Source organism: Condylura cristata, unplaced genomic scaffold (assembly GCF_000260355.1).
Source record: "Condylura cristata isolate star-nosed mole 26May11 unplaced genomic scaffold, ConCri1.0 scaffold00026, whole genome shotgun sequence".
Taxonomy (NCBI): Eukaryota; Metazoa; Chordata; class Mammalia; order Eulipotyphla; family Talpidae; genus Condylura; species Condylura cristata.
Window position 1 is genome coordinate 28704930 of NW_004567127.1, and position 20665 is coordinate 28725594.

The 20665-nt window shown below is 46.4% G+C and overlaps 1 protein-coding gene across 2 annotated transcripts in view; it reads right to left on the bottom strand.

Annotated features, from left to right (window-relative positions):
* Window positions 1-15218: 15218 nt before the first annotated feature.
* TTC1 (tetratricopeptide repeat domain 1) overlaps window positions 15219-20665 on the bottom strand; it is a 42105-nt gene continuing 36658 nt past the window's right edge. For both annotated transcript variants that reach the window (XM_004689822.2, XM_012730122.1), the window contains exon 8: window positions 15219-15769. In XM_004689822.2, coding sequence (XP_004689879.1) covers window positions 15636-15769 — 134 coding nt within the window. In that variant the 3' untranslated portion in view covers window positions 15219-15635. The remainder of the gene's footprint in view (window positions 15770-20665) is intronic.

Here is a 20665-nt window from a genome sequence, read left to right on the forward strand (position 1 = left end):
GGAACAGGTCTGCTACCTGTTCTGCATAACCTGATGGTGGCCCTTTGTGGGTGTGATGGGAAAGATCTGTTAGTGTTAATTTTAGATCACTACTAAGGAGCTTAACAGCAATACGGATAGGGAGACAGATGGTAGCCAAGAATATGAACTTGGCTAAAACCGGCTACATGAACGTTTTCTTTCATTAATGGGCCTAGTTTCTAATGTACAAAAACAGTTGTCCCCTTTGAGCAGGTTGTGCTTCAATTTTGGTTGTGTTGAACATAAGCTCAAAGTAAATTCCTTTGTAGAATAATGGAATAGGGAGTTTGGGAGACCTTTAGAGATTTATAATTGGGATCTAAAGTTAGGTTTTTCCCGTTTAGATTGTGATTTCTTTGGTTTGCTTTACGTGGTTCATTTTTGTTAGTACTCAGCAGAACCGAGGCTAGCAAATATCTGGAAAGGTTGGTAATGTTCTGGTTCAATATGTTTTGCTTTGGGTTCAGTTATGGTGTCTGATTAGGAATTTGCCAAAGAATGAACATCCTGTTTCTAAGGTGGGACAAATTTAGTGTTTGCTTTAGGATTACACTAATGTGTTAGTTGAAACAATCTGCAGTTGAAATGCCTGATACAGGGAATTGAGAGAACAAGAGACTGGTGCCATTCCTACTACCATGAAAAAAAATGCCAGTTAAACGACAGTAATTTTATTGGTTCTGACTTAGGAGGTTCTTTAGATTCTGTATTATAGCCTGTGTATACTTTACTCCTTCCTTCAACACAGTGAAGAGAATTAAATCCTTAGCAATTGTACTCTTTTACTTAAGGGTTCAGTTCTATTATGAATAAATGCTTAAAGTCATAATGACAGGATTTATAATAGTTTTGTAATCTAGGCTGTTTTGGTGTTTACGGTGGACATTTGATTCTAACATTAGAAATGGAACAGCTTTTATTTAATCTTTCTCCAAGTAAGAGACATTTAGAAACTCAGGGTTTCCCCCCTCTATATACTTGTGACTTAAGGTGGAAGTCATTTTCCAGAGCATTGTGATTTGTTTTGGGATTTTTTTTTTTGTTAACTAACAAAATTTACAATTTTAGCCATTTTTAGGTGTGGAGTTCTGTGGTATTAAGCTCATTCATATTAAGTTCATGTTCAACCATCACCACGATAGGGAGTTTTAAATTTGGGGTGGCATCTCTGGAGGTGTCTGAAGTTGTCTCAGGAGTGTTTTTCTTGGTCAGGCACAGGGGTTGAAACTGATCCTACATTCCCCACCCCCAACCTCAGTCAGTCAGCTGCAGTCCTCATAGGAAGCTATGTTGCCCACAGAGCTAATATACCCCCTTTGCAGAGCTATGCTGCCTTTGGTAAGAATTTTAGATGCATTAATCTAACTATTACCTATTAAAATATTGGTTTTTATTTTGAAAAATTTTATGCCTCTGAAACTAAATAACATTTCTTGACAGGTAGGTAACTTAAAATTCCAACATTTGTACCACACTTTGGTAGAAAATACAGAATTAATCTTTTGGAATTCATTTTTAGATCTACCTTTAAGTCCATTGGGATGAATTGAAACATTTTAATGGTCTAATTAATCTGAAAAAAACTTGTTACACTAGAGCTTTTTCTTACAAAGTAATGTTATTCTGGCACAAAATGGGAGTTGGGGAAGGTGAAGGAAAAGGAGACACTGGACTCGCCTTATCAGGGCTTCTCATTTCTCAGCTGAGTAACTTATTAGGCGGCTGTATGTCCATTGCCTAGTTAAGCCCAGGTCACCGTTTGTTTGTAAACCAATTATTGAAACATTTTGATGGTGAAAACAGGCCAGTTGAAATAATTGGTCTTAAAGCTTGGTTTAAACATGAGTTAAATATTTTTTCTTGAAATTCCTAATTTTTTTTTTAAGGAAAATGCAACATTTTTCAACATTAAACCGTTGAAAACATAGCCATTATTGAAATACAGAATGTTCTTTGTATCGTATCATAGTTAACCTTTTATTGTTATAAATTGGTCTTAGCCAGAAATAATTTAAAACTTCTTACAGTTTTTCTATACTAGTGTTGGTATTTAGCAAAAAAACCCCAAATATTCCATAACCAAAATGTGACACAGAGGGTGATCATTTTGCCTCTTTTCATCTAATAGTGCTTATCAGGTTTTAGCAAGGACTTTTAAAAAACAGAATTTTTTTATAAATGACTACTTCTGATATAGAACTTAGCTGTGGTGTGGGGAGTGGGAGCATTCACTGCCATTTTTGTGCCAGTAGTGCTCAGTGCCAGCTTTTACTGAGCGAAGAATCACTCTCTTTCACTTTTCAGGCACAGTTGAAAGTACAGGCTTTTGAGCCAGATTTCCTAGATTCAAAGCCTGACTTACTCTGCCACTTACAAGGCAGGTGACCTCAGTATCACCTGTGAAATGAGAATAATAGTATCTCCTCATAAGGTAATTGTGAGAATCTAAATGAATATTTATAGCCTTAAAGTCCCTGGCACAACACTTGTATATAGAGTACTTGCTATCATCACAACCACCACTTTGTGTGGTATAGAATTTTCATTCTGGTAGCTTTTGATGGTTTCTTTGTTAACATGAACAATAAGGAAATATTACAGCAACATTTATTATTATTACCTGAAAATCCAATAATCCTAGAACAACTGTCCATAGAAGCAAGCTCGAACAGAGCAGCATAGTTAGAAGCCAGGGGCTTGTATTAAAGGGAGATTGACTTGGCCCACACTTAGCTTCACCGCAGGTAGCTTGTGTGTGGTATCTGTTCCTGGAATCTCACTCCCTTTTCTACCCTCACCAAGCATGGGCCTGACAGGAGGGATGGTCTACTTGTAAGTGTGGCAGTCATTCTGGTTCATGCAGTTCAAGACTACCTCTCCTTTTGTGGTTGCCAAGGGCCTTCCTTCCCCCCAAGAGAGGTGTGGCAAGTCCGCGAGCAGGCAGCATGTGTGGTGTCCTTGGTGGGGCTTGCTGAGGTGGAGGTTCTCTTAAGAGAGCTTTGTACTTGAACCACAAGACAACACTTGTCAGCTTTAAGGTAGTGTGAGTTAGCAAGTGTGTAGATAGATGCTGTGTTTCCCTATTTTATTTTAATGCTTTGCTAAGTGGTGAAAACGTGGGTATTAATTTGAACATTGCTTTTTATTGGTATACGGTTAAATAGATTATTTCCCCCTATCTATGGAGAAGTAACCTTGCATTTTGAGGCCTTGGCATTAGGCTTCATGGCCGCACTTTCCAAAAGGTGGACCTCTACCCATGTCTCACTTTTGAGATGCCATTGCTTGTGATTCTGTGATTGAGGTTTTAGCAAGTAATCTTTCTGGGAGTGGCATATCTTGGTGAGTCCTGGAATGCTGAAAGAACTGTGTGCAGTTTGTCTAAGACCCTAGAAAAATAACTAGTTAGAAAAACAGTACAAAGGCTAGAAAACCAGCGTGGCTACTGCAAGAGCTCCGATGTCCTCCCTGCTGGCCCACAGTGCCTCCTGTGGCGCACTGCGTGAGGATTGCAGCTGAGTGTCAGCATGACACGGAGACCTGTGTATAATCTTAACCCTAGTTTATGACCTGGCCTTTGCTTAATTACCCTGTCTGAGCTGTTCTTTATGTCTCTGCTTGTCAAGGACTAAGACTCCAGTGGAACTTCTGTCCTTCCTCAGGGCACCTTGGCTCTTACTGGCACATTCTGTTATATGTAGTCAATTTCTAAAGAAAACCTCAAGGCCCTCAAAGCACTGAGAAGACACTGCTCTGAAACAGCGCAGGAGACTCGCGGGCTGGGCTCTGGAGTGGGGGTGGCATGTCGGTGTTTCTTTCACAAGGCATTTCGGGGGCTGGAGATGGTCATTCAGAGCAGCTTCTGGACTTTCCTCTTGATTAGTATCTGAAAGATTTTTGAGAATGGTTGTTGAAACCCAACATGTTTTACTTATAGAGGTAGAGATTTCATCGAGTCCTTAGATGCATCCAGAGCGCTCTTTATTTTCTTATGATTGCTGTGGGTTTTAGGTAATAGTATTAAGTATATAAAATATACTTTAAATATACTTAAAGTATATTTAAGTTTTCCCATAAACAAAAGGGTGTAAATAGCCCATTATTAACCTCATTTAAGAAAGTTGTTTTCTCAGTTCAAATTCAGGATTATCTTTATAGATCATGTAGCCTGTGTTAAAGTTTTGGTTATATGCTTCTGATTTAACTTTGCTTTTAAAAAAAGGAGTTACTTTAGAACTGAGCGTTCTGTAAATCACCAATCCCAGAGTTGACTATTGATGTGGCGGATGAATTGTTTATTACATTTTATAGAGAAATCAGCAAATAAGCAACTATGTTTTTTTTTTTTTTTTTAAAGATTTATTCATACAGAACTGGGGTACAGGCCAGAGATGCGGAGGGTGAGAGGATTCACCAGGGACAGAGTGGGGAGCAGAACAGGCAGATGGACGAAGTACACTGCTGAGGGGAGCAGCGGGCAGGCCAGGAGAGGTCTGCTGCGCCATGTGTATCTCCTCCGGGGCAGGCGGGGATCGAACTCATGAGCAAGTGGCCTAAGCTTCTTAGTGCTGTGCTTTAACCTGCTATGCCACCAGGGAGGGCCAATAGGCAACTATGTTTTACAAAATAAGGTTTCTTAAAATAGCAATCCCTCAAATCTTAAATCATGCTTAGTATTTGAAGCCTGCAGTGAGCACAAGTGAGAATCTTATCTTGGCCAGTGATAACATGCAGCCCTCACCTCTCAGGAAGCTACTCAGCCTTGCACAGGTGGTCTTTGCAAGAAAGGGGACAATGACTTGGCAGTTTTTGGTCATTCTTCAGAGCAGGGTTTCGGAGCTCAGCAGTGATGTGAGGGTCGGGTGTGGACTTCAGCTCTTCTTGAGTGCTACAAAGACTAGGATTACCCCAGTGCTTAGCTAGTGCTAGACTAGCCCATAATTTTTTTTTTTTTTTTTTTTAATCAGAATGTCAGTTTCCTGTTCGCATTGGAGGGCATCTTGATGTGCCCTGAGGCTTTTGCTGCTGAATTGATGGGTGCAAGAGTGCCCTCTCCTGGTCAAGACTGGTGGGCTCACAGCTCAAGTCTTCAGTGCCGGAGCTTCCCATTTTGTGAAGCCAGCAAATTATCTTGAATGAATTCATTATGAAAATTCAGCTAAGTTTTGGTCTTATTTTTAAATTTTTTTTTTTTGTAAAATGGATTAAAAGGAAATCAAATGACTGCTCTTTTTGTTAACTTGGTTTTTTCTACCATAGGTCTCAACAAATGGCAGCTATTACATCAGACAGTGACGAGTCCTGCTGCTCCCTTACAGTGTCTGACAGACCACTGTGGATTCAGACTGGGAGCATTGAAGTTAACAGTGAAACGGGCAGGTCTGTCTGTTGAGCCCTGCCACAAAGGAAGAAGGGCATCATGTCATCACTTGCTCATTCCCAAAGTAGATTAGGTTAGACTTGAAGAGTTCATGCTTCCTTTTTCCTTAGTTTTCATTGACTCTGGTAGCTGGGTGTAGTTCATCTAAGTTATAGTTTTAATAGGCAAAAAGCACTTTTCAACTTACCTGCGGGAGGTGAGCTAGCCTTCTCTGAGTTTCCATGAGTTGAGTATCTCCCTAGAGTGGTAGAAATTGGGTGGTCACATTGCAGAGTGGCGTTAAACAGCAGCCGTGGAAAGCTGAGCAATGGATTTGTCTTGGCTGTCTCAGTGTTCGTCAAGACTGTAGTCATTCCTTTAGCTTTGTTTCTCAACATACATAGATACTGTTCTCAGTGAATTTACCTTGAAACCATTGTCATTTACATGTAGGGCAAGTCAAAACTCTAAAGGGTGGCAAAAGATAATGCTGAAATGTAGTTGTAACCTAGTTCATTGAAACCTTGCATAATGCCTAAAAGGTTTGTACATGGCAGGAAAAGTTTGGGGATTTTTGTGTTGCTTTTGAACTTACGATCTTTTCTTACTTCAATTTTAGGCTATTATGGCATTTGCACTGGGTAAAGAGCTGTATATACTTGGGTTGTATTGCTGTGTATGAGCTGGATTTTGCAGCTGGGTCAGATGGCACATTTTGGATTAGATTAAGGCTGGAATATTTTGGATTGTACCTGTTTAGAGTTGGTAGTTACGGTGAACTCTTGAAGTAATGGTGTTTGTGGTTTCCTGCCCTTCTCAAAGGAGTAAGATCTGCTTTGATCTGTTGTTTTCTGCCAACTTCAGTAGGTCTCACTAAGGCTTCAGCCAAGCATTGAGTCTTAGTAGAAGGGAATAGAATATACACGAGGTCTTTTAATGTACAAAGTGGGAAATATTTTCTCTAAAGTTCTGTGAGTCTTAAGTTTATTAGTATCATGATTATTTCCGATCTTAGTATAAATGTCAGTGTTAAATATTGTTGCTTCAGAACAAGGACCACATTCTTTTTCATTCCGTTGTACGCTGTATTTATGGCTCGAGGCCATTTTTTATTGCCCCAGTAGGACAGGTGGTGGAATGAGGGCCTGTGTGGTGGGATGAGGCCTGTGTGGTTTGCTCCATAGGCCTCAGGGGAGAAGTGACAGTCGCGTGTCACACTGCAGACACTGACAGACCAGAGGCACTCACATGAGGTGCCACGCCTACTTTACGGTGGCAGGAAGTTAAATATTGGGAAGGACGGGGATGGTTTTCCTTGTTTCTTTTTTGTATTTTGTTCTATTGTGTACCATATCTTTAGTTAAAAAATACATTTGACTATAATCTTCACGGATCATTTGGAATTCCAGCTCTCACTGGGACTTCTAGGCTCCTAGTTTGAGTGGCACAAGGACTGTAGAGGTTTTTGGTGGGGATTCTTACCGTTTCTTGGTATTAAAAGGAGGTTGGTGATGTTGACCATCCTGGTCCTGCCAAGGTGGCAGTCAGTCAGTGCTGTACACCACGCACTTTAGGAATGCTCGTGCAAAGTGCCTCTGCTCCTCGGGTTTGCTGTGTGGTGGGACATCAGTCTGCCGAACCCTCGTACACGAGCGTCTTCTGGGAGCAGGCGCTCTGCACATGCACCCTCATGTGCTCTGTGTACTCCGGGGGAAGGCCTCTCCCCCATGTACACGTATGTAGAAGGATCTGCAGCTGACTTCTGTGTCTCCTGCTTTTGCTTCTACTTGGCTGCTTAAGCCTGCAGGCAGATGGCTGCCGAGGAGGCGCCTCACCTTGAGCTTTGCTCCATGGGCAACAGCAGCAGAGAGGCAAGAGATCCACAAATGAGCATTTTAGAATACACGCAAGTGAAGACTGAGAAGGGTGACAACCATTTGTTGGCCTTTGGCCAGATGAACTTCAGAAATAACATAAATGCCTCTGCAGTTTTCTCAAAAAAACTTTGGTCACAAGCTTTACAGATTTAAAAGAAATTCAGGTGTGATCTCATAGTATATGTAGGATTTTAACAAGGACATTTTTCTCATTTCATTACTTGTGCTTAACTACATTTTCTTCCTTTTCTTTACTATATTGCAGCACAAAGACATTAGCAGGCTGCTCGTTTCATGGACCTGCACCATATGACAGACAACACCAGAGCGTCAGGAGTGAATGCAATTTGGCGACTCACAGTTTTAAAGCAGCACTAAGAAGTAAATGTTGAGGCAGTGGTTAAAACCAATATTTTATACAGGGGCACTTGCAAATTGTGCTGGATTAAATGGAAGAAAAGCTAAGAGGGGGCTATTTTATAAGAAAAAACTTGCAATAAGTTATATATGAAATGAGGAAAAGTGATACGAAATACACAAAGAACTCACTTGAATTTTACATGTAAAGACTCACAACGTCATGCTCAAAAGAAGTTACTGTCAGTATGGATAGGCCTGAAAGGCCAAGTGATGATGGCAGAAATGAATTATTTTTCATACTAAAACTGCTTTTCTCCAAGGTTTATGTCTAATCAGTTCAGATGAGCAGAGGTTTTTCTGCAGCGCTCCTATGAGACAGCAGTAGTCACACGCCGAGGCCCACTCCCTCAGGCGCCTGTGGAAACAAGATCCTCTACAGCCTGCTCAAAGGTGGTAAAGCACCCAGCCCCCACGCCGCCCCAAGGGAATTTGGATGTTTTCTTTCATAAAGCAGGGCTGTATTATCTTGAATATACTTTTGCTTGTTAGAACATATTAAGAGGTATTTATTTGCCACCAGTATTTAAAACATTTTTGTGCACATTTTCATAACTACATTCTTCTCTTCCAAATTCTGACTCAAAGTGGATAGGCTAGTGTTAATCTTGGAGTGGAAATACACACTCTAAGCGCTAGTTCTTAATTCTCTTGAGTTAGAAAGGTTTTTATTCTCCCTCTCCTTCCTGATTTTATCTGGTTCAGAAAAGGTGACAGTGTCTGAATTTTGGTGTGACCGCTCTCTCAGAGAGCCCCTCCTAAATGCAGGAAATTCTCACAGGGGTCACGTGGGACTTGACTCTAGGGAACAAACAGCAGGAAATGACCCATGATGCTTTTCTTGTCTTTGGAAAGTACACTGTATGAAAAAAACCTTAATTTCCCTTTTTTAAAGTAGTGAAAACATTGACAAAACCAGATGGACCTGTTAGTACTACATTTTTAGGGCATTTTATATTTGAAGATGCCATACTTTTAATAAACTGAAGTTTTTTAGTGGCAATACTGATTTATTTTTTAAACCAGAAAGATAATCCATATTGATTAATACAAAAAAAGGAAAAAAATGCCAAAAAATAACTGAGCATTTAGCTCAGGTGTTTAAACTTCATAATCTTACTGTATAGGTTTAGAATTAACCCCCACATTCAGAACTGGCAGAAGGTTCTGGGTGGGAGTTTTCAAACATTTACTGTACCTGACGAGGTAGGATTGGTTTTACGATTCAAGAAGACAACAGAAGTAGTTTTGTTTCTGTTGAGTGTAATAACAAATCCTGACCACACCGCAAGAAATCAAGTTTTGATTCCATTGAAAAATTGTTTTTGGAGCCTTCCTTATGAAGTCATTATACATGAGAAAATCTGACTGAGCAGAGACCCTGGCTGCGGTGGCACCGCTCTCCACCCAGACAGTCACACCAGCAGCACCTCCAGGCGCGCCCGAGCACCAGGAACTCCCAGGCTGTGGTGGATGGTGTCGTCGAGACCCAGTTCTTTCTGTAGAGAGATGGAAATGATGGCAACTTAATTTAAGGCAAAAGATTTGGGAGAAATTAGGTTTTAAACATCGAAACGTGTTTCCTCATCATAAAATGTTCTTTCACAAACCAGTTCTCATTTTAAAAAGAAACTTGGTATTTGAAATCCAGACATACCATGTGGCTATCTGACTTCATTGCTTTAGTTGCTTAATATTTAAGCTTTGCTTCATGTGACCTGTCTGTATTACAAATCTTCACAGCCTATTTCATTTTGTAGACTTGAATGACAAAAAATTGTTTCTCATCTGAAGTCTGCAGAGACTTAAATGTTTCAAGAATGTTGTGTAACATTTATCCAATAAAGTCTTGATTTTTTTTTAACTTAGTTATTAAAACTTCACTTTTTTAGGAGCTAGGTTTTGAAAATTACCTTTTTTTTAAAGATTCATTTATGCATACAGAACAGGTACAAGCCAGAGGTGCAGAGACGGTGAGAGGGTTCACCAGAGACAGAGTAGGGAGCAGAATAGGCTGACTGACGAAGTACGGAAAAGGCAGCCACTGGACTCTGGCTTGTCAATATATTTAAGATTTTACTATTTATGCATATAAGAACTAGATCTAGATCAGAAAACCACCAGAGACAGAGTGGGAAGCAGAACAGGCGACACAGGAGAGGTCTGCTGCACCACTTGGGTCAGCTGGGGATCGAACTCAGCACTGAGACTTAACCCCTAGGACACTAGGGAAGCCCCTTGTCGATGTATTTTTCCTCTTAGATGAAAGTGGAACTAGAGAGAATCAAGAAAGGTACACCAGTCATGGCTCCTGATCTGGGAGCCGCAGGTCAAGGCAAGTTCTTCCTACCTTTACGCCGGATAGTTCATTTCTCCTTCAAGTGATGGGTCTGTCTTCAGTGTTTTCTTCAAACTATACGTTTTTTAAGCACTCTTTTCTCTAGTAATGAGTATCCTGCCAAATCTTTGGTTATCCAGAATGAAATTTCATGGACTAACAACAACTTTGCTATCAAGAACAGGTACTAGGCCTCCCTGGTGATGCAAGGTGTTAAGTTGCAGCACTATGACACTAATCTCACCATGGTGGTGACGCACATGGCGCAGCAGACCTCTCCTGTCTCCCCCCACTGCTCCCCTCAGCAGTGTATTTCAGCACATCTGCCTGTTATGTTTCCTGTGTCACTGGTGAATCCTCTCATCCTCCCTGACCCCCTGCACCTCTGGCCTGTACCCCAGTTTCTGTATGCATAAATAAATGTAAAATAATCAGATGGTAACTCAAGGAGCACTCCTCAGATCACAGACTTACAGGGTCAACTCTGACCTTCCCTTGTAAGGCACATTGGTTGAAGCAAACTAATAGCAGAAGAGAAAGTGGGGTGAGCTAGGAGAAAGATACTTCTACAGAAATAACCTTGAGTCCAAGGTTGAAGATGTGGATTCAGTCAGTGACATTACTGACGATCACACTAGCCTCAGACCATGTGGTACAGAGAGTGTCCTACTCACCGGCTTGTCTGTCTCTCAGCAAGGCCAGAAACACTGGAGACAATGGGGAATGCTTTTCCCTAAGTGGAATATACTATTTCCTTTTTCTTCTGAAGCTTAGTGCCAGCACCCATGTATGCCAAGTAGAGGGCTCAAACCTGTGATGTAGACGAGGTACGCTGAGCACAGGGGAGCTGGTTGTAGAAAAGCCCAGGAAGGGGTTTCAAGCAGCGACCTACAGAGGTCAGTGCTGGGTGGGCTCTTACGAGTCCAGTTGCAGCTTTCAGGGGCCCGTACAAAGGGACACCGGCTGGAACGGTTCGGGCAGCATACGCGGAAGCCACCTTTTCTGGGCTCTGAGGTCACCGCCAGTGGCAGAATCCAGTCCAAGCAACATGGCCCCAGAATTGAGGCTTCCCTTCAGTTAACCCCACGAGGCGAAGCTATTATAAACAGCATGTCCTACTGGAGCAGCCAACTGGCCTAAGAAATCCTGTGCAGTTCACGAATGTCAGAGCCCAGCAAACCTGCAGCCTGTCTTCCTCGATACTCCCACTGCCCTCCATCCTTGGCCTCTCTGAGCCTGTCTTGGAGTTTTGCTTTTGTGGTTTCTGATGTGTTCCCTGGGGAGTTGGGGGCACCAACTCAGTGGCTCAAGACCGCTGCTGGGGTGAGAACATGGGGTGTCTGATGTGCACATGAATGGAATAGCACGTGACTGAGGTCCCAGGAAGCTTCTCTTTGGAATAGGGCTTCCTGAGACTGGGTTGACTGCACTCGCATGGTGACACCCCACAGTTGAGAATCCCTGACCTTACAGGGAGTCCATCTGGACCTGGATGGTTTTTAAGCTGGAGCTAGTAGCTAGTTTGATGGACTGAATCACCACCAAATTGTGGCTGTGGGTTGTCTCAGTGGTAGGGCCACAAACCCTGCCCCGCCTCAGCTAGTGAGAATGTGGGCTTCCCGTTTCTCTAGTGAAAGGGGAAAGATGGAGTCAGGTTTCTTTTGCTGGCTGATTGGACCTAACTTGGTAGAATTTTGTGGCATCACAAAGCCATTTCCTTTTATGGACTGTGAGATTGGCAAAGCTGGCACATGTAAGATGAGCACCCTGGGACCCACCCTTCCTCGTGGCCAGGATGCAGTGGGCGCCTGCACACATAAGGGCACCTGACCCACTTCCCTAAGTTGTCGCTGAGGTCTTGGACAGCCCTCCTCCCCCTTACATCCTGGGTGTCCACTTCCAGCTTGCTGAGGGCAAGGGATTTCCAGTGTGGGCTCAGGGCAGCTCTCCACACTGCAGGAGTGGTGGGAATGACCACCTCCCTCTGCAGCTTTTACTTAATCTTCTCCAGGGACAGATGTCCCGAACCTGTGGTGGAATGTGCACCCACTTCCTGTTTGTGAGGACATGCAAGTGATGGGGGGGGGGGCTGAGGTGCAGAGAAGCCTGGACAGCCCCCTGAAAGGAGCCACCTGAGGATGGGGGTTGGGCACACAATATGCCCACGGTGGGTGGGGATGGGGTGGGGGGGCAGGTTGAGTGACTGCTGAAAACACAGGATGGGGACAAGATTGCAGAAAATGAGTCTGAGGGGAGGCTCTGAGAGGCTGAGGCATCTGGTGTTTCCCGCCTGCCTGGAACCCTCCCACAAGGGATGACCCCATGCACAGCTCCATGGGGGCAGGGTGCCAGCTTATTTCTGCCCAGGCCCTATCTCCCACCTGCACCCTGCCCTGGGTGACTTCTGGGCCCTTCTCTCCCAGTGCACCGTGGCCTCACACGGCTGCCTCCGGTTCACTGAGCCTTTTTTTTTTTTTTTAATTTTGTTAAGTTTATTTTTACATCATTTTGTACATTTTTTTTTCCATCTCTATTGTAATCCCCGCAGGTTTCCCATCACCAAGTCACCCGTGTGCCATCGAACCTTCCCTTTTTTACTAAAGCTTTGCTGACATGCGTGTCTCACTGCTGCCAGTGCATGTGTTGGAGCTGGAGTGCGGCATGAAACAGCAGTAGCTCTGGAGGCCAGCTCAGAGCCTGAGCTCCCCAGGAATTACACCAGGGATGCCACCTATCCTCAGCTGCCCAGCCCTCAAAAAAACACCGTGGCAGTGACCCTTGCCTGAGCAGCCGTGCACTCAAGGCGAGTGGCTGAGGCCTTGTCTTCCCAGGCTGTCCCACCTCTCCTGGCAGTAGGAGCTCCATAACTTGTAGGGTAACACAGGTGACACGATGTGGCATGGGGTGAGGGGAAAGGGAGGGAGAGTGCAAAAGGAAACAACCCAACCAGTGCTTGTGAGAACAGGGAGATGCAGGGGCACCCTGGAGTTCCTGGAAGTTGGGGTTGAAGGAGGCGTAAGAACATTCTCACCATAGGTTCCATCCCTGACATCACAAGGAAGTGATCCATGGTCTGCACAGGAATCCCAGCACACGACTGCACTCTGTGGGGACCATCCTGGTTCTGGCAAAGGGCTTCATGTGTAGCCAGGGAGGCAGTGAAGATGCAGACTGGAGACAAATGCAGAGCAGACTGATGGCAACATGAGTTGGGAGTTGTCTGGGCGGCTGGAGCTCCGGGGCAAGCTGGGGATTTCTGAGATGAGGTCTCAAGACCAGTGCTCGCCATTACTAGAGATATAAGGATTAAAACCAGCCAACACACAGGCTGCTTGGAGGCTCAGCATATGAAGAGGTTACATGGTGGCTCAAGGGGCTGCAGGTGATGCCACAGGTATAAGCTTCGTGGCCCAATTACTGGATCCACTGCTGAGAGAGCCACCTGGCAGTGGTGGGCTAGCTGAAGGAGAGGAGCCAGGCCCTTCTGGTGGAGGTATGGGAAGTCACGGAACAGTGTGGCCTGAAGGGGGGAACTACACTGATTTCACTGTCCCCCACCCCTCACTCCTTACAAGGTGACCATCAGCCACTGAATCGGGATTGCATCTCAACATCTATGGGAAAGATGATTAGTTTCCACCTATGTTGAGATAATGGAGTGGTTAGTAGACACTTGAAGAACAGGTACTAAGAAAAGGGCCTGGAAGCTGAGGCTGGCCCACCTCCTGCACATCATCCTTCCATAGCAACTATGAGGTGCTGGTGTGGTGAGTAGGGCCCTTACCTTCCCGGAGCTCAGGGCCTACTCACAGAACAGCCAGGATAAGAGGACATGGTATTTAAAAAAAAAAAAAAAAAATCTTCAAGGAAATTCTAGGAGGTACAAAAGTATTATGATCTACAGCAGTACCACTAGAATAAAGGCATATACAATGTCATTGTGTGATTCCCCTCCAATCATGTATACTCTGAGGAAGGCTTCACGGAATTATAATACCACCTATTTTAGCAATAGGATGCAAAGACAGGTATAAAACATTAGAAAATCAGTATTAAATATTTGATTTCCTTCTTCCTGCACACTTTTATGAATTTCTTCGAACCCTGTCAGGACTTTCCTACTGTCAGACACTTAGGCTGTTCCCACGCAAATAAGAGCCTTTCTCTTGAAGCAGGAATGTCCCTTCAGGGAATCTCTGCCTTGACCTTTATTCTCAGCCATGGAGCTCAAGAGCCCCAATCTTGCCAAAGTGGTTTGAGGATCCCCAGGTTCCTCCGACCCTTTCAGGTGTCCCAGAGGTCAAATTCTTTATAGTAATTAATTCTAAGAGGGCTCTTCTTTCACGGTCATTCTGTCACAAGCACGCACAATTTTCCCAATTTTTCTCATGACAGATGACATGCTATCCTGGTAAACTGAGGCCAGAGGCCGATCTGAGACTCTGTCTTCCTATCAAGTGGGACATTTTAAAGAGATTTGCAAAAATGTAAAACAATGCCACCAATCCAGGTTGTTTTGGGGGAAAGTATTAACATGTAACACATTCATTTTTTAGAGAAATTAAATATTGTAAGAAACACTGATTTTCTAACATGCTTTATACCAAAGGATGTAATCTAAAGATGTGAGGCCCAAGCCACGTACAATGCTGCCTTGTTTCCAAAGCAGGTACACAGCTCAGTTGGGGCTCCCAACCTATTTGGGAAAGAGCTGCAAAAGGCAGCAGAGTCCACCTCCCCCTCGTAAACTGCACGCAGAGATCGACTCTAATCTGGGAGGCAGGCTTGGCAAAGCTCCCCACCACCACATACTGCACGTGGGCATCGCTGCCAGCTAGGGAGGTGAAACTGGCAGGTCGGTCGGTCGCTCTTTGACAGGCAAATCACATCCACAGAGATTCAACTATCATTAGGAAAAAACCCACTTCTGAAGCTCTGGGTTCTTGTAGCCTCCCAAGTATATGGTTCTGTCACGAGCCACCATTCTCAAGTGAAGTGAGTTTACCTTTAGATGATGGTGCCGGCACTTGGTCAGGATTAGAGGCACATGCCGGGTGGGGTGCTGGGATTCTAGGGTGAGGGGCCAGGGTCACCTCTTCAAGCTCCTCAACAAGAGTGGGCAGACTTGTGGAGCTGGAACCGGCCCAGCTCCAAGTCAGGGAAGCCTGTTGCCCTATGGTTTGAGGGACAAAGTTCAGCCAGCTCAGACCAGCAGAGAAAGCGTTTATTACCACAGAGGAGTCAGGCAGTGGGCAGCCCGGCGGCGGGTGACTTGGAGGGGCAGTGGGTGGGAGGGGCATCAGAACGTCCCCGGCCGACAGGTCTGCTGGGTCCAGGGACACAAGCAGGGCTTGTGTTGCTGCTGCCTCCAGGAGGTCAGCCCACACAGAACCGGGGACAACCACGAAGATACCTCTCTGGAAAGAAGTCCGAGAGGCTCCTGACATCAGGAGGTGTGGCCGAGCCTGCTCGGGGTACAGAGGGGGTGGGAGACGGGGGAGTGCCCGGGGCGGGGCAGCCGTCTCAGACAGGACGCGTCCACAGTGGATGTCAGCAGGCCTGTGCCTGGCCGACGGCAAGCAGCACACAACTTCCAGTCAGCTCCCCAAGGCTGTTATCTTTGTTATCTGTTGTTGTTTGGATTTTGAACAAAATTGATGGAGTATGAGCCAGTAGAGGAATCCTGCTTGATCTGGAAATTTTCTGTGGAGAGCCCAAAAGGTCGGAGAACTAAGTTCCCAAGATCTTTCAGTTTGCCTGTAATTTAAAGCAAAGACTCGGATCAACACAGGGCATGAGAGAAGAGGGGAGACAGTGACTGATCTTACTACTGACTAGAAAATAAGAAGAGCATTTGGCTGCCGTTAAAAGAAATGTCTGCTTTGCAAATGATGCTACTATTAGCCTATGTCTCCTTAGCGGGCGCTGCCACAGGCCAGAAGGAGAAGGACACAGGCTTGGGTGCTTGCAGACACCCCCAGCCCAGCCACATGCCCTGAGGGCAGAGGTTCTCCCTATTCCGCTCTCTCTGAACCCGAGCAGCCTTTGCTAATCCAAGTCACTGGCCCATTTCTTCTCAGCCCAGGTCCAACTCGAGAGCTTCCTGCTTTTCTCCACGAAGTCTGAGCTTCTTGCTCCTCTGACGTTCCATTCAGTTTCCTCAGAACAGTTCCAGGAGTCGCCCTGAAGACCTGGGGAGCTTCTGTCAGCCACAGCTGTGGATTATAGTGTAACCTCAGGTCTTTGGGCTGTCTGTACACATAAGAGTGCACTGGACTCTATGTCAGACACTAGACATCAGGATGTGCGAGAGACTTACAGGGATTTGTAGAGTGATGGGATAGAATATGCAATTCTTGAGTTTTGGAGAATCTTGCTGAGGAGAGGCAAATGGAAATTCAGCCCTTCCTAACTAATTTTTCTTGCAGATCTGCTTCCAGAGGTGCTAAGAATGGGGGTAAAAGGGAAAGAATCGCCTCATCATCAGAGGTGCAGGGTCTCTCACTTAGAAGTAAAGCCTAGGTGAATACATTCAAAGATGCCTGGCACTTAAATGCTCAGGTTTTTCCTGAGAACTCATGGAAAGAACTTTTGGCCTCAATCTCAGATTCAGTGCCAGTCACTCACCGTGCCCGAGACACTCCACGGCCCAGGCTGACCTTCCTCCAACAGGTTCCCAAGCTCAATCTAGAGCCACCCGCTCAGTGCTAATGCAGGAACCCCCTGCACAGGCCTGCTCCCACACACAGGTCAGCACCAAGGCCTGGAGCCTAGCTCGGGAGGCGGAAGAGGAGGGGCATGGCTACAAAGGAAAAGACAGAAGTTACCCAGACCTACTGCTTTGGGGCTGAGGAGAAAGGACAGGGAGGGGACAAACATCTAAAGAAAGCCAGTAACATGTCACTTGCAGACACGCCCTGACTCTTGCTGGCAAGGAGCGGAGGGAGAGCCTCGCTCTGGGAGAGGGAGTGTTCCTCCCTGAGGAGAAATCACTATGGGCCTCTCTCCACATCAGGTCAGGAGCTAAAGTACAGACTGCACATTTTAGTTGGTCTGTTCTGTGGCAGGTGACACAGGAGTCAAATTTGGCCTAAGCTTCTGAAGGGCTCAGTGTGTGGAGGAGACAGCCAAGGAGCAGCCAGTGAGCCAGGGGAGGACCATCTGGGCGAGGAAGGTGCCAGAGCCAGAAAGCAGGTATAAGATCACAGGAGCAAAGCTGAGTAGTATGCAGGTGCAGCCAAAGAGCAAGAGCTGGTTTCTTCCCGTCCTGCCTCTGCTGAAGACTGAAGGGTCTGCGCCCACAGGGCCAGACCTTTTCTGCTGGCAGAGGTGATGCAGAGGCTGCCATGCCACTGAAGTGTCTCCAGGGCTGCGCCCACCCAACACAGAGGAGAGGAGGGACAGGCCAGGCCCGGGGTAGAGGCTCCATGGGTAGCTCTGTGTTCCAGGGGCTCATTGGGGAGCCCCTGCACAGAGGAAGACCTTTCCAACGCACTGTCTCTCTATCCTCTACAGGATTGGAAACCCTGCTCCCTTCACTCCTGACATTTCTCTTTGCAGTTGTTTCCCCTAATACAGCTCTTGAACTGTGGGTTAAATCTTGGCATCTGTTTCTGCAAGGACCCCACCTAACACCTACAGCACCTTCCTCTTGTTTATAGTCATGCATCTCTGTCACTATGGCGTGCAGGACAGCACATGGGATGCTCTAAGTGACAAAGTGGCGTGAAACACCTGGCAGCCAACAGCCACCTAAAGAAAGACCCATAATTCCCTATTGCCATGTCAGAAGAGACCTGAGGCTCCTGACCTGCAAGATGGACTGACATGTTCAATCGATACAATAGGCATGTGGCAGCCTGCTGAATGTGGCTGGGATACAGAGATGCGCCCAGTAAGCTCCAACAAGATGGGGAGGCAGGACACCCACACAGACGCCAGTACACGTGAAGTTTCACTGTAACATGCTCTGACTGTCAGGGAGATTCCTCCAGCTGGGTGGGGGAAGGCAGACCTTCTGTGTAGCGACTGTGCTGGAAGCAAGCAGGAAAGGCAAGGCAGGACTGCAACCATTGGTGATGGTGGGAGTGGGCGGTGCCCTGAGAAGGCTGGAGACCATGGAGGCGGCAGGCCAGGGTGGGGCTGAGAGGCCTATCCCGGCCAGTTCTAGGATGGCCTGGCAGTGGGAGGCCGAAGAGGGTGTGAGACCTGAGCTTTCAGGATTAGTAGTCCTGTGCCAAAGAATGAACCAGAAGAGTAGTGCTGCACTGTGCAAGGCCATCTGTCATGGATTAAACATGGGGCTGTCTGAATGCTGGGGAAGGAAAGAGGGGTAGCAGGAGTACAAATGAACAGCATGGCCGCCAAGGTCCTGGTGTCTGAAAATACACTGCTGGGAAATGGCAGAGGCGCCTTCAGAGCAGACCATGCTCCTAAATGGCCGCTCAGTCAGACATGTGTTCACACACACTCACAGGCCGCCCCCACACCCCCTGTGCCCCACCACTCACTCACTCAACTTACTCACTGGCTTCCTCTGGCTGTGCAGTGTCAGCCAGTGACTAACAGAGCTTCCTTGGGTGGAGCCAGCCGCCCAGCCCGGCGCTCCCCTGGCTGCCAACCCCCGGGCTTCCCCTTTGCGCAGTAACCTGTGAGGTTGCCCTATTTCTACCTGTAGCAAATCCGGCATTGTCGATAAATGTGCCAACATGTCTGATAGGACATCACCTGCTAGTCTAGATCCTACAGCAGACAACTCAACTGTGTGTCTCAGACACAAGTGTACCCAGCTCTTTGCAGGGCCCAATTCTGACTAATACCAATTTCTAGGTCAAATAACATTCCACAACTCAATTGGTTTGGAGGCCAGGAACACAGCCAGGAAGTCAACTCAAGCTTTCCTTGGAGCAGGAGGCACAGAGTAGTGAAGTCACAGTCACACTTAATTCAAATGACCAAGAGCTCAGAAAAATAGGGGACTCTTGAAAGAAACATGGGGAACAGCAGTGGAGAGTGAATTAAAGGTGGGGTACTAAACCTACAAATGACATTCCTCATGGAGGGACAACAAGGACGTGGCTTAGGGACATTTGCGTGGCTGCAAGCTGCAATGAGGACCAGCCAGCTGGATGAAGAGGAATACGTAAAAAAGCCAGGATCTCACACTCATGAGCGTGACTCAGCAGATCTGAGAGACAGTAACAATTCAGAGTATTTCTTGTGGCTCCAGAGGGAGTCAAGTCTACCTTGGCTACACGCACAGAGCAGAGGGAGCCCAAAGCATGTGCAAATCCTTGCAATGACAAGCAGCAAGTTAGTTTGAGCTGCATATTTGGCTCTTGAAAGCGGTGTCCCAGAAGATGGTGTTCAGCTCAGATGTGGGCTCATCAGGCTGCTAGTGGCTGGACGAGAACAGTGTAACTTCAGGGTTGGGACACCAGGGCTGTGTTACGAGGTAGAAAGAGGCAGGGTACAAGTGGGAGCCTGGACTGATGACCACCATGGCTCCCATGGGAGTGACCAGGTGCTGGGATGGGCAGGGATGGCAGCAGGTGCGGTGACAGGGAAGCAGGACGTCGGGGCAGGGCCTTGCTAGTGCTACTGGTTCTGTCAGGGCCTGAGTGGACACGGCCATAGGTCTCCAGGTCAGGCCCAGCACCCAGCAGCCCTTGGCTGAGCTAGGAGGAGCAGCATTTGATGGAATGCCAGAAGCCCAGCTCAGCATATTGCAGAGAGGTCTCCCACACTAGGACCTGCCACCTGGTGGTGGGGACAGCACAGGGAGCCGACTCGCACCAGAAGTAAAGTCTGACAAGGATGGCTCACAGGTGCGTGCGGCAAAGCGTTACTTCCTCGTTTCTCTCTGCTGCAGCTAAGGCACGAGAAGTGAAGAATCAGTGACACACCTGCTTCTACCCTGTGCAAAGATGCTGAACCCCGTACTACCTCAGGGTCCCCAGGCTGCCTGGCACTTCCCTACCACTCACCAATCAGCCAGTGAACTCGAATGTGCATCAGATCCCTGCAAGGGTCCAGCTGGCTGGGGGCCTTCAGGATAAATTCCCAGGAAGCGCTAGCCAAGGTACCATGTCTGAGAACCCACCCAGCAGAGAACTTGGTTTGGCAGCTGGCAAGCGAAATCTGTATCAGAAGCCTGACAGCAAAACCTAACTCTAGCAACTAGAGGGGGCAGTCTGCCAGGCTGGTGGCCTGAGATGCCTTGGAAGCTGCCTCGCAGCCTCTGTGATAAAGTAGACGAGTTTATCTTCTGCACACTCCAATAAACTGAGAAGAGAGGAGATCAGGATAGAGAAACAGTTCCTCTAGCTCTCTCTTTCTCTTGTAGAAATTCCATCTCCTTGTGTGGCCAGGAAGCAGTATAAATCAATTTGCAAATAATGATGACAAAAATCTTCACACCATATTCTTTTCTATTTTTTTTATATCCAAAAGGGCAGGTTCACTATAAAAAGGGAGAGACACAAGCAGGCAGAAAAGAGACGCCCCCAAAGGGACAGGTTTGCTGAGAGAGGCCTGCGCAGTCAGGTGGGTAGACTTGGAGGAGAGCGGCCTCTGCTGCTTTGTAAAGGGCAAAGGTTGGCAAAGAGACACACCTGCACGGGCACAGGTGGGCAGGAGAGCTGCTGCCTCTTT